The 14,268-nt window shown below is 36.8% G+C and overlaps 2 protein-coding genes across 2 annotated transcripts in view; both read left to right on the top strand.

Annotated features, from left to right (window-relative positions):
- NDFIP1 (Nedd4 family interacting protein 1) overlaps positions 1-10,710 on the top strand; it is a 52,852-nt gene extending 42,142 nt beyond the window's left edge. Inside the window, exons 7-8 of the mRNA XM_081273987.1 lie at positions 1,999-2,104; positions 9,719-10,710. Coding sequence (XP_081130113.1) covers positions 1,999-2,102 — 104 coding nt within the window. The 3' untranslated portion in view covers positions 2,103-2,104; positions 9,719-10,710. The remainder of the gene's footprint in view (positions 1-1,998; positions 2,105-9,718) is intronic.
- On the top strand, positions 5,638-6,285 carry LOC308637590 (10 kDa heat shock protein, mitochondrial-like). The gene has a single exon (XM_081274120.1). The coding sequence runs from the start codon at positions 5,784-5,786 to the stop codon at positions 6,078-6,080; it is 297 nt and encodes a 98-aa protein (XP_081130246.1). The 5' UTR covers positions 5,638-5,783; the 3' UTR covers positions 6,081-6,285.
- Positions 10,711-14,268: the final 3,558 nt, after the last annotated feature.

Genomic DNA, 14,268 nt, shown 5'->3' with positions numbered 1-14,268 from the left:
ACCAAAGCAGAGTTATTAAGTATGTGTGCAGACTAGTTGATTGCAGCATAAATTATTTAAAGAAATTTAATGGATAGATTTTCTTTTTATTTAAGAGTTTCATGGAAGATGGATTTATGATACTTTATCATTGATCATTCCTGCTGTGTACTGTTTTCTTATATGCAAAAACATGTTAAGACATTGGTTATACTTATATGCTTTTGCACCCAATGTTTGGGTCATTTTTGGAACTTTTCTCAAGAAGAACTTGTTTATGGAGTTTCTTCTGCAAGGGACTTGGCATGGGTCTCAGACTAGAAGCTCATGAACTACATCTAGCCTGTGGTTGTGGTTTGTTTCAACTCTTTGTTTTGTTTGTTTATATTTGCAATACTGGGAAATAAACCCAGGGGGCACTCTACCACTGAGATATATCCTCAGCTCTTTTAAAAATTTTTTATTTTGAGACAGGGACTCACTGAGTTACTCAGGCTGGCCTTGAACTTGCAGTCTTTCTGCCTCAGCCTCCTGAGTTGCTGGGATTATGTTACTATGTCCAGCTGTACCACAGTTTTTTTTTTTTTCCTTGTAGTTGTCAACATTTAAAAATCAAAATTTTTTCATAGAAATCATCCATGAGGTTTTTGTTTGTTTGTTTTGTGTTACTTTTCTTAAAAGTTGGAGTATCCAGCAAAACTGATCTATATTCTCATCCCACACAGCACTCTTTGGTTGGATCTGAGCTGATTCGTAGCTATCCCTTCCATATACAGGTCACATGCTCTCCCTTTTAGAAGGACTCTGCCTTCCCCCTCGCCCATCCCAATATTTGGAAGGGTAACCCTTAATTTACTGTTGTGTGCTTTTTTTAAAAAAATATTTTTTTAGATGTTGGACCTTTATTCATTTATATGCAGTGCTGAGAATCAAACCCAGTGCCTCATACATGCTAGGCAAGTGCTCTACCACTGAGCCACAACTCCAGCCCTGCTGTGTGCTTTTGATGCCAAACAGAATCGTATTCACTGAGCCCAGCTACAAGAACTCTTGCTTATTGCCCAAATCATTTCTCCTGAGTACAAAGTTTTCCACCTCTGAGTATACTTAAACATGTGTCCAAAAGAAAGTGATGGACTAAAAAAGAGGGAGGAGGGAACAGGTGAAAGGGTAGTGACTGCTAATGGGCACAGGGTTTGGGGGAGTAAGAAACATGTTTTAAAATTAGATTGTGGTTATGTTGTACAAGTCAGTAAGTAAACTGGAGCCCAGCTTACTATATACAGTAAACTTTATGTATCTTTCAATAGCAGTGTTTAAAATGTACTCAAAACTCAAGGACCATCTCTGAAGGAGAGTCAGGAGTGTGTGGTTTCCATTGGAGGGGTAGCATCACCTCCCCACAAACCATTTCAAGAAGTGCAGACTTCTGTAAATGAGTAGACTCTGGTATAGTCATTAAAACAAACAAACAAACAAAAACAGCATTAATGAGAGTAGAGAAAGAAGAGCTTAATAGCAGAGAATATGAGAAATGCTGTAATAGGTGGAGGCATCCTGACATCTAGTGGACAGCTTTATGTACTGTCATCAACAACAACAAAAAAAATCTCAAGAAAGTTTAGAATATTTTTTACCTGAGAAAAACTCTGTTCTAACTTCTCCCTGTTTTGGAACTTATTATCTTGGATTGATTAATTTCTTTCTTTCTTTTTTTTTTAAACTCAGTAGATAGTGTGGCCTTCAAATATAAATGTCTGGCCTCATCTTTTCTTTTTCCTTTTTAGACCTATTAGATTCTCAATATGCAAAATAGACTTTTGGCTCATAAGATTATGCCTTCTCATTGATAAATGGATAATTTGGTATAAAAAATCTTTTGGAAATTCTGGAAATTGCTCATGCTTTAATATCCTTTAGCAGAAAAATGACAAAGAATTGCTATCAAGAGGGATATTTCTGGGGTGGGGACTTAACATGGAAATTATAAATTCACTTGACTTTTCTTTTTTAAATTAGGCTTTCTCCTGTTTCTCAGAGGATTTATCAATTATGCAAAAGTCCGGAAGATGCCAGAAACTTTCTCAAATCTCCCCAGGACCAGAGTTCTCTTTATTTATTAAAGGTATGAGGGTGGGGTGGGGTGGGGGTGGTGTGGGGGAGGTTGTGTTCTTCTCCCAGTGTAATCATGCTACACTGAAGATTTCTATTCAGTTTTAGAGTAAGTGTTTGTGGTAGAGGGTAAATAGAAGGTAAGGAAGGCACAGTCCCTGTCTTTTTGTAGTTTCTACATTATTAAGGGGTGGTCTACAAAAAAACATTGATAAGGGCAAGTGAGCAAACTGCCATAGGAGAAAACATCATCTCATGCTTTAATTATACCAAGGAAGGAACGGAACGGTCTTAATGCTGTCATTAGGAAGCTTCATTGCTTGATTGAATCTCACATCCTCTTAGTGTTGTTCCAGTTCCAGAGGACAGCATTCAGATGGAACCCTTCATGCCTAATCACTCTTCTCTAATCATGTAGAGTCCCTAAGGCCAGAGTGAGGAGGAGAGACTATAAGAGTACTTTAGGAATTCCATTTGTCTGGGCTACTAATAAGCTCAACAAGGCTTCTCTCTCTCTCTCTCTCTCTCTCTCTCTCTCTCTCTCTCTCTCTCTCCCTCCCCCCCTCTCCCCCCCCTCCCTCCCTCCCTCCCTCCCTCCCTCCCTCTCTCTCTCTCTCCCCCTCTCCCCACTGGGGATTAGACCCAGGGGTGTTTTACCACTGAGCTATGTCCCCAGCCCTTTTAATTTTTTTTATTTTGAAACAGGCTCTCTGTTAAGTTGCTGAGGGTCTCATTAAGTTGCTGAAGCTAGCTTTGTTCTTGTGATCTTTCTGCCTCGGCCTCCGTAGTCGTTGGGATTACAAGCATGTGCCACTATGCCCAACAGGCTTATATCTTACATCTTACAATTTCCCTGGTGCCTTCTTTCGCATCACACCCATATATTATCACTCTTGTGGTGAGGGGAGTCAAACCCCACAGAAGGAAGGGGAGAAAGGACCTTTCTCCTTGCTTAGAACAGGAGGACTAAGCCCTGCCAAAGCTCTTTGATTCACACATGGTTTTCCCAAGAGGCTGACTCCATCTTACAGTGGTAGACAGAAATAGCTACCTAAAGGAAGAGATAGGGAACCTTGGGAAAAGAATATGCCAGATAAAGCTCTCTGGTAAGACAATCTAGGCCCTCGTGACTCTATTCCTTGGGCTTTTGGGAGCTGTGTGGATGATAAGAGTGGAATGTTGAGTACCACTCAGAGGTCAGTACACAAGGTTTACAACAACATGTGTGTAGCAGTAGTGACAAATGTTAAATGACAGAGTTTTAGCAAGTAGAGATTTGGATAGCGTGGGAACGAATTTCAGAGTCACTTAAGGCAGAGTACAGAGCAGAAATAGAGGCAGGGACCCAGAGGCTTGGGAGGCTGAGGCAGGAGGATCAAGAGTTCAGAGCCAGCCTCCGTGAAAAAGCAAGGCACTAAGCAATTCAGTGAGATCCTGTCTCTAAATAAAATACACAATAGGGCTGGGGATGTGGTTCAGTGATCCAGTGCCCCTGAGTTCAATCCCCAATGCCATACCCCCCCCCCCAAAAAAAAAAAAGAAAAGAAATAGAGGCAGGGAAATACAAATGACAACAACTCAATGGGAATATAAAAGAATATAAAGAGTTGAGACTAGAAAACAGGTTCAATCAGTGTTCTTAACGATCTTGAGTATTAAGCCCATTTTCAGTGGAAGCATCAAGTTCATAGAGCTGCCCTTTAACCCACTGACATGTTAACTGGGTGCAAGCTAAGCCCATGAGAACATGAGTTTGTATTTGTTGTCTGGTATCATAGTTTATGTAGGTAATGATGTACTAAAAGTGGGTTTCTCAGTTTTGAAGGCTTATGGTGGTCTCAGGTATATGGTGTATGCTTCAAGAAAATTAAGTACTGTATTTAATTTGCCAGGTTATGAGGCAGTGTTAAAAGCTTTTAAGCAAGAGAATAATATGATTATACCTTCTTGAATATAACAAAAAATTTTTTCAAGTGTGATATAATCTTACCATTATAAAGTTTTCCATGTGTCAGATACTGTATTAAACATTTTACATGTAGAATTAAATATACGTATGTAACTAACAGATGGCTTAAACTGTGTTAAAGTTATTTCTCCAAGGGATTATGTACTTTGTGTTTTTTTTTTAAAGGGAGAATCTTAATATTACATGTTTAAAAATGTGTGGCACGTTATGAATTTGATTATGGTCACAAAATCTGGACATGGATTAACACTGTCTTGGGCCCTAAGGCCTGTGGTGTGTCTTTGTGTCTAGGACATTCTAACTTTAAGAGGCCTATCAGATGTTCTGTGCTGTTTTATTCAATTACTGTTGTCATCTTTCATCTACATATCTGATTATAATATACAGTTAGCCTTGGGGTTAATTCTCACATGGCAAAGATCAAAAGTTAATGCTTTTTACAGGGTTCTTTACAAACAGGGCTGAAATCACCACAAATCACCCCTAAAACATTGCTGTGCAAAAGATCCAGAGGGGATAGATTTCTCTTTTCTTGTAAATAATTAATTCTGTAGGCAGCAGTCAATTTCTCAGTGGACTAACATCATCCCTCTGTTCTCTACGTTCTTCAGCTGGATAAAAATTTGAATCTTTAATAGGGGCATGCATTTAATCTTGCTTTTTATCTATAACAAATAGCATAGAAAGCCTGAAATAGTCAGATTTCCTAGATTGTTAGGGACTTTAATGAAATTTTTTTTTATTTTCTAAAAATTTGAAATGTTTTATGAGTGTTCTGAATTTAAAACAATACATCTAGCTAGGCATGGTGAACACATCTGTAATCCCAGCAACTCCAGAGGCTGAGGAAGTTAAGATAGGAGGATAGCAAGTTCAAGGCCAGCCTCAGAAATTTAGTGAGGCCCTATCTCAAAATTTTAAAAAGTAAAAAGAGCTGGGGAGGGGCTGAGGATATAGCTCAGTTGGTAGAGTGCTTGCCTCACATGCACAAGGCCCTGGGTTCAATCCCCAGCACCATTAAAAAAAGAGCTGGGGATATAGCCCCTTGGGGCTGCAAAATAAATAAATAAATAATAAGTGAATGAATGAATAAAAATAAAAGTATTTAGGGTTATGATATAAAGCAGGCAGTCCTTGATAATAATGCTGTGAGAACTGTTGAAGAGCTTGTTTGAAATCAGGACTGTTGACAGTGCTTCAGCTCTGGGGAAATAGGTCAGTGGTACAGCACACTTGCCTAGCATATACAAGTCCCTGAGTTCAATGCCCAGCACTGCAAGAAAAAAAATTTATGTATAGTAAATTCATATCCCCCAGTAGAGGGCATGATAGCATTTGTTTACTTTTTCTGCCCAGCATTGACATCCTAGTTGATTTGAAAATCATTCTTAAAATACTTAGAGGATTCAAAACTTCAAAGTAAGAGTTTTGGAGACTTAAAGTAGCGTTTAGAATTCTAATGATATTCTTATTAATTCTCAGGATCTCCAGAGGGAGCCTGAAAAGCCATAACATACCATGGGATTGAATGTGCTTTGTCCATTGAAGGGGATAAGAACTTTCCATTCAGATCTCTAGTTCAGAGTAAATTTAGTTAGAAGATGTACTGGAAACCCATCAAGTGAGAAAGCTTTTCTTTTATTGACTCCTGCTTTCTTTGATGGTACTGTCACTTGTTAAAAGCTAACCAAGAGTGAAGTCCGAGCTGCGGTGGTACAGAGTCATGGCTGGACAAGTATTTAGAAAGTTTCTTCCACTTTTTGACAGAGTATTGGTTGAAAGGAGTGCAGCCGAAACTGTAACCAAAGAAGGCATTATGCTTCCAGAAAAATTTCAAGGAAAAGTTTTGCAAGCACCAGTAGTAGCTGTGGGATCAGGCTCTAAAGGAAAGGGTGGAGAGATTCAGCCAGTTAGCGTAAGGGTTGGAGGTAAAGTTCTCCCAAAGTATGGAGGCACCAAAGTAATTCTAGATGACAAGGATTATTTCTTATTTAGAGATGGACACATTCTTGGAAAGTAGGTAGACTGAAACGAATCTCTGTTGAAATGGCGTCCTATGAAGCTGCCCACTCCACTCAAGCTCTGAAATCTTTCATCATGTAAATAATTTCCATGTCTCTTTTATAATAAACTGATAATCTAATAGCATCCACTATCTCAAAAATTTAGTTTCCCTGTTCTTGTGTAAACATTTCCAAATAAAACGTGTAAATGGAAAAAAAAAAGCTAACTATAGCCAGGCGCTGTGGCACATGCTATAATCCCAGTAACTGGGGAAGCTGAGATAGGAGGATCACAAGTTCAAAGACAGCTTCAGCCATTTAGTGAGGCTCTAAGCAATTTAGTGAGAACCTGTCTCAAAATATAAAGGGCTGGGGATGTGGCTCAGTGGTTAAGCACCTCTAGCTTCAATCCCTGGTATCCCCGCCCCTCAAGAAAAAAGAAAAAAAAAAAAAAGCTAACCTATAGGCTTTCTTTTTGTCAGAAAGACCACAGAAAGGAAATTTAAAATTTTAAAAATAACCATAGCAGAAAAATAACACACCTTTCGTGCTGTATTAAGATTCAGCATTTTACTAGAAGAGAGTATAGTGTAGTGACTTTTCAGTTTTGGCTACCCAAAATAAAAAAACAACCTGGAAATGATCCCCCAAAGACCAAAGCAGATGTTACAAAAGCCTATTGACACTCATGTAGTCCTGTCAAGTACCCCATTAGAGCCCATGGAGGCTCTGGAAGGCCAACAGAGAAAGTACATTAATTACCTCAGTTTAACTGGTTTCCTACTTGATAACAAAAACCAGAAGAAACTGCTAAAGGTGGACACAGTGTCATCTATTGTGTGACTGAGAGGAAGCAAATGTTCCTTATTATTGTTCAAAAAGAAGCATACCTTTTAGAAACATCTTTACTTGATATGGTAAAAAGTAAAAATTACTCACACTTATTTACTCTGTTCAGGGCTGGGGATGTAGCTCAGTGGTAGAGCTCTTACCTAGGATGCAGAGACCTCCCTGAGTTTGATCCCTAGCACTGTTTAAAAAATAAAAAATAAATGTACTATGTTCACTTTTGAAAAGTACATTTTTATGGATCACTACCTTCTCTGATGCTGCCAGGTAAATGAGGCATACGCTACAGTAACTATAAGGTAGTAACTTAGTTGATTATATCTAACACTATTTGTGTTGTACCAAAAGCACTTGTACATATGAAGTATAATGTATTTAGAAGTCTTTTGAAATAGAAGGAAAATTATCCTTAAGCCCTGGCATTAATGAGCTAGGGCCCTTTTGTAAGTGATTCCTTTATCTTGGTAAGCTATACCTGAGGGAACAAATATTTTAATTTTTTCTATATGATAGCACACACTTCACCTCTTCCAGTTCCTTTAATACCTCTCATTTTATTAAAGGAATTTCTTCTCAAGGTAAAGTTTGATTTAATGGACTTTTGTTTTGAGTGGCAAGACCGTACAGATGGTGTTTACAGTGGATTTTCTATTTTTAAAAATTCACAAAACATACATAAGAACTGGTTTGGTTGTCTTCCTTCTTCATTTAAATGATATATATATATAGGCTTTTGGATCCCTTTTGTTTCCAAAGTGGTCAGATCATAATTTAGTATAATGATATCCACAGTCTTCAAAATCTGTTTGTCCTTCAGCTCATGTAGTCCACTAGTGTTTATGTGATACTGCTAGTCAAGTGGATGTGAACATGCCTCTGGGTCTTAGACAGCAGTGCCTTTTAGAAGAATCTTTCATTTGGAGTTTGTATGGTCATTGAGATTACCTATGGTAACCTATCTAGGTCTTCTTTAGGGATGTTTTTGTTTATTTTGGTGTGTGGTGTTGGGGATAAATTTAAGTACTTGAACTTGCTAGGAAGGTAGGTATTCTACCACTGAGCCACAACCCCAACACTTTATTAATTTTTTTAAAACAGGGTCTCACTATATTGCCCAAACTGGCCTTGAGCTTGTGATCCTCTTGCCTTGGCCTCCCCAGTAGCTGGATTATAGGCATGAGCCACTGCTCCCAGCCTCTTAGGGATTTTAAATGATTGTTGAGTGTCAGGCTTTGTCTTTGCATGAGTTAAAGTGGTTTAACAGTTAAGGCTATTGATGAAGTAGCATGAACTAACAAATGTTGCCTGTACTCTATCATAATGTTCTTGCAAACTAGTGTTTTGACCTAAGAGGCATTGTTTCATTAGTTTCATCATTAATCAAAACAGATAAAACAGAAATCACTTTGGTTTGTAATGAGTCTGGCCTTGTTACAAAAGCCTCCATTTGGTAACAGTCTGCCAATTTTCTTTTTTCTTCTTGGTTTTTATAGTTCCTTATAATTCCTTGTCTCTCTGATGTCTCTGTATATTCTAAGATCTTCAAATCTTTTATGCCTCAATCTAAATAACAGTTGCTCTTGTAGTCAGTATCATTGGTTTACTGAATATTAACTGAATTTGGAGTTTGGGAAAATGTTGATGGTTTTTAAAAGCTATGTTAATTTCCTCCAGTATTGTACCTTGTCTGCATTTGGACAGCCTTTTAAAGATGTATCCAGTAATCTAAGCAAAATATTTTAAAAAATGCCTGGGGTGGAGTTCCTGTGGCTTTTATAGTAACTGGAGAGAGAAAGGTAAACTAAAGGACTGTGTATGAGCCCATCCAATTGTCAGTTGATCCCATTAAGTTGTCACTTGGTTCTGGGTACTAGAAGTGGTTTCTCAATAAATGTTTACTACAGTAATCAATGTTATCTCTTTGGTGTTTTGTCTTTTAGCATTAAAATAGGGAGTAACTGGTAGTTTTTCCCAAGTTATTTCCATGAGAATCAGAACAATTTACTATGCCAGTATGGAATTGCCTCAAAGTATTAAATTAAAATGGGCATTTAACAAGATGTATGAACAGGATGGGGATATTGCTCAATGGTAGAGTGCTTGCCCAGCATGAGCAAAGCCCTGAGTTCAAACCCCAATACCACCAAAAAAGGTGAGAGGGGCACTATTGACTGTATTCTGATAGCCTATATTTCAATCATATATAACTTTCTTAAAATATTTCAGGATTACATATATTTATTATTTTCAGAGAAACCCCCAGAATACTTTGGCTTTTTATAAAATTTATTTTTAAAAAGTATTTATGGAAATTGTGAGTTTACAGTGTGTTTTTAAAATTTTGCCTTGGTCTGTTTAAATATAGCATGATATCATCAACATCCTCAATGGAAGTGAGATTGACAGAATTGTCTGGGTAAACAGTAGCTTCAGGTGTGTTAGGAAGATTACTTGAGCATGTGAATTCTGTTCTAAGTTTTAGTCATTCCTGACAGGGTTAAAGGTAGGATGAATTGTTACTTCATTCTGTTCTTTTGTTAGAACAGAAGAGAGAAACCCCTACCCTCAAAGGTTTTTAGAGAAAGCACACCAGTTCTTTCTAGTTTTTGAGGCCTTGATAATGTTAAGGACTAAAAATTGAATGTTTATTGAATACCATGATGTCATTATATAGTAATCTGAAAACTATGTTAAAATGCACTTCTCGTGTCTCCAAACATCCTGCTTTCTTTTGTGACTACATCCTTCTCTCAGCCAAAATAACAAGCTAACTAGAGTTTCAATATTCAATATCCTTCTCTGGCAGATGTTTTCTGGCAAAGGCCTTCCTGCATTTATGAATTCTCTCTCAAGAAGCAAGAGAACACCTGCAGGAAGTGAATCAAGATGCAGAACACAGAGGAATAATCACCTGCTTTAAAAAATAAAGTACTGTTGAAAAGATCATTTCTCTCTATTTGTTCCTAGGTGTAAAATTTTAATAGTTAATGCAGAATTCTGTAATCATTGAATCATTAGTGGTTAATGTTTGAAAAAGCTCTTGCAATCAAGTCTGTGATGTATTAATAATGCCTTATGTATTGTTTGTAGTCATTTTAAATAGCATGGAGCCATGTCCCTTTAGTCAGTAGGGGGCAGTCTTGCTTTAGTCATTCTCCATCTCAAAGCAAATTTGGAATTAAAAGATTTTAGTGTAAGATATGTTTAAGGCTGGCTATTTTAAAGGGGTTTTCTCAAAAGTTAAAAATTTTGTTATGACTGCATTTCTGCACATAATCCATATTTGCTGTTAAAATTAATCTAGAAATTTATTGTACTGTGTGTGAACACCTGGAAGCAAAATTATAGTACAAAAATACATTTAAGGTGTGGTCAAAAAAGTATGTTCTTAATTGATAAATAAATATTAATTTTTATGGTCTGTATTTGAAATTTTGCAGTACCTTATTGTTACGTGGTGTGTACCTAAGGAATTCTAAAGGTGTTGTCACTGTATAAAATAGAAAGTGTAAGGAGAAATGCAACTTAATTACTAAAATGTAATTCTTGACACTGTATAATTAGAGTCCCAGAGGATTAGGTACTAAGAGCAAAGAAAGAATTAGCTTGGAACTTTTGAGATGATCCCTAACATACTGTACTACTTGCTTTTACAATGTGTTAGCAGAAACTGAAGCGTTATAAATGTAGAATGATGTGCTTTCTGCCCAAGTGGTAATTCACCTTGGTTTGCTATATTAAAACTGTAAATACAACAGAACATTAATAAATGTCTCTTGTGTAGCACCTTTTACTGTAGATTAGTGTTTAATTTTTTTGGCTTGCATTTGTTGATTGATAAAACAAATTTTTCTAATCTTAACAGACTCATTCTGTAAATATTAAAAAAAAACAACTGGTCATGGGTCAGTTTTCAGCACATGAAATCTCTTTCTTTCATATCCTACTCGGTATATTCCTAAAAATATATGTGAGCATTTTATGGACAAAAATGGGGAAAAGTTCTAGAGATCATACATAAATCATTCTGGAATTTCTAACTATGTTTCATTTTTTAGATGTACTCTTAGGTTACTTACTTTCAACCAGTGTTTTTTCAGCATGTTCCGTGTATTTGCTTCTTTTCTCAGTTGAACACAGCCTGTGTTTTAAATCCTGTGTGCACTCGATTAAGGCTAAAGCTTTCTCATTCCTCCTAGTACATCAGCCATTGAGTTTTGCATTTTCCACGTACTCAAATGAAATATTTAAGAGTCAAATTATTAACAAACCAACACTGGCACAGTAAAATAACTGTAAATTCATTCATCTGCCTCCCACGAACATCCAGAATCAGCATAGGAAGTCTATTAGGGGTGTCAGTATATAATGCACAGAAATGTAGGTTGTTATGCCAGCCAAACAGGAAGATCAAGGGTCTCCTGGACTGACATTTCAGTGATTATTTCAGTCAGTTTTATTGATAACTACAAGTATTAGTATGGTACATTCTTGTTTAAAAGTTATATTTTGCAATAGACAAGGGACTTTTATGAAAGCTGTGGATCTATTTTTAAATGTTTGAATCAGATTATATCAACATTAGAGTTTGAAACTTTTTATGGCCTATAATATTCTGAGTTCCAGAATAAAAAAATCTCTATCTGAATAACTGTGGACACACAAAACAGAACTATTCAAAATTATCTTGCAGAACAAAATAGAAGGGTCTTAAATCCCATTAACTCAGACACTGTAGACCGACTTTGTGTTTATTCTGTAGGTCCTTGCACCTTATTTGGTTTGGATATTCAGTGAACTGAAATGCTTGCAATTCCTATTTGTACATATTTGGTGGTCCATAATACTTTGTCATATGTAAACCTGCAGTTTGACATGCATTGAAACATTTAGTCAAGAAGATGATTTTTTTTTATTCTTTTAAATATTGTTAAAATTTTATGTACTTTGAGGTACATAAAATTATTACCACATGTTATCTAAAGTCCTTGCTATTCAGGGTAAAAATATTTATGCTATACTGTTATTTTTTATTTTTCTCTCTTATTTTCTTTCTTCCATAGGGTTCTCCTCTGTCATATGTTTTGATGTTGAGAACAGGGTTTTATTGTATTGTTCAGGCTGGCCTTGAATTCATGGGCTCAAGTGATCTTCCTCCTTCGAATGATCCCTGTGTTTCAACCTCCCAAGTAGCTGGGAGTACAGGTGTGTGCTACTGAGCCTGGCATGGTTCGTTAGTAAGAATGACCCTTTGGGATGAAGGATGGGTCTTTATAATAAAGTTTTTTGGGGAAAAGATACAGAAGAACCACTGTTATTTGCTTAAAGTTTTGGAATAAACTGGCTCACCAGTGATGACGAAGGCCCTGTCTCTTGTTGCTATTTGAACCATGCATGTTTATGTTTAAAGGGTTCTCTGTAGTTTCTCTGTAGCCATTTTTTTTCTTTTTTCTTCAGAAAGCTCTGGATTGTTTTGTATGGAAACAAAAAGATTATTAAAATGTGCTTGTTAAATTATAAAAATAAATATATTTACTAATTTTGTTTAGAATTTTTCTAAATAAACAATTTTTTTTTTTCGTTGTGGTACTGGAAATTGAACCCAGGGCCTTGTGCATGCTAGGCAAGTGTTACTGAGCTACAGCCTCAGTCAAGATATTTAGTGAATTAAAAGATAACATCCTTCCTTCCTTCCCTTCCTTCCTCCCTCCCTCCTTTTGCTTTCTTGTTAAGACTAAGTATATGATTTGAGCTCTGGCCTATCAAGAGTCTGTAGAAGCACACATGAAGTTTCTTTTGGCCTTAACTGTTTTCTTACACTCAGCTTAGCTATAAACTGTTTATATTTACTGAGGGGAATAAGGCAAGAAATAACTATTGACATGGAGTGTCAGGGCCAGTGGAAGTGATAATTCAATTTTGAATGATTGCCTAAAATGACAAGATTCTGGGTGAGACTCAGCAAAAGTAGGCCCCCAGGAATGAAGCCCTGGCCTCAGCTCTGGATCCACATTTACCCCTCTTCCCACTTTCACACCATCCTTCTTGAGGATTGGCATAATTAAATAGAGACAAAATGAGAAAAACACTTGGACCTGATTTTTGTAAATATCAATAATCACTTTTAAATTATGCCAAGATTAGATGTAGATGTACATTTATATGAAGTAGAAGAATATTGTTTATGACAAAATAATTCTGGTGTTTTTAACTGGTCCCTATCAGCTACAAGATTTTTATTTTTCTGGCTTTCTGAAGATGATTTGAGGAATGAAAAGGGATAACATTTCTATAGATTATATTAAAAATTATTTTGTAGCTCAGTGGTAAAGTGCTTACCTGGCCATATGTGAAGCCCTGAGTTTAATCCCCAGCACCAAAAAAAAGCCAGAATGTAGAATTTTGTTTTGTATATTTTTAAGCCTAAATACTATTTATAGTCTGTAAGGTAGATAAGAGAGCATTTATTAAGCCAGTATTAAAGTACTTTTATGGCTGATGGTACAGCTAGGCATAGAGTACTTGCCTAGCATGCATAAGGCTAGGGTTTAATTGCCAGCAAGCACCCCCTGCTCCCCACCTAAAATTAAAAGTGCTCTTGGTTTAACTTTCTCTTTGGCATATACCTGTATACTTTTGCATATGTATATAGTTGTACTCATGTAGATCACAAAAGGTGTTGTTAACATGTGGCCTCTAGAAGACATAAAGAAATACACTGGGAAGTCCCCAGGAGTAGAGGTAGGTTTAGGTTGAGAATAAAAGGTTTTCAGGAATAAAAAGGTAGTTACAGAAATTGATCTTGTATCATCCCCATTCTAAAAAAATCCTTTTTTTCTAGCCCATTTTATCGCATCACCTACAACTTTATGACCTATAGAAAGAACTGTAAATTATATGAATGAAGAGCTGTCTTCCTGAGGCCAGTTTCCCTGTCTATAAAATATGAAATATTCCATTATTAATGGTTTCCTTTGAGTCTTCCAAACATCAGTGCAGTAGATCTGGGGAAAAGGCAGCATACAAGTATATACTATTACTCCCCAGTTGTCTAGAAATGTTCAGGTGTATACACAGCCTAGAAACAAGAAAATGGGACAAAAACGTAAAAGAAATCTCAAATAGAGAAGGTGATTGCCTAACAAAGCATTATTACAAAAAGTAGAGTTGAAGATTCTTTGCCTTTGACGGAAACCCAGCCCAGGCCTCTGGAGTTCCTCCAGAATGCCAGCGAGCTGCCTCAGTCTCACCTTGCAGGGTGTGCATTCATGCCCTGACGAGGGCCACTTCCTCTCTCAAGCCAGCCACGTGAGCCAAGTAGAGAGGCTTGGAGCAGTTAATGGTGACTAGCTTCAG

The sequence above is a fragment of the Spermophilus citellus genome, assembly GCF_964194105.1.
Source record: "Spermophilus citellus genome assembly, chromosome: 1".
In the NCBI taxonomy this organism is placed as follows: domain Eukaryota; kingdom Metazoa; phylum Chordata; class Mammalia; order Rodentia; family Sciuridae; genus Spermophilus; species Spermophilus citellus.
Note: the sequence above shows the minus strand (reverse complement) of the source record. Positions and strands in the feature narration are given on the sequence as shown.

Excerpts from the sequence above, each read along its gene's own strand:
- LOC308637590 (XM_081274120.1), top strand. The coding sequence starts at position 5,784 with ATGGCTGGACAAGTATTTAGAAAGTTTCTTCCACTTTTTGACAGAGTA.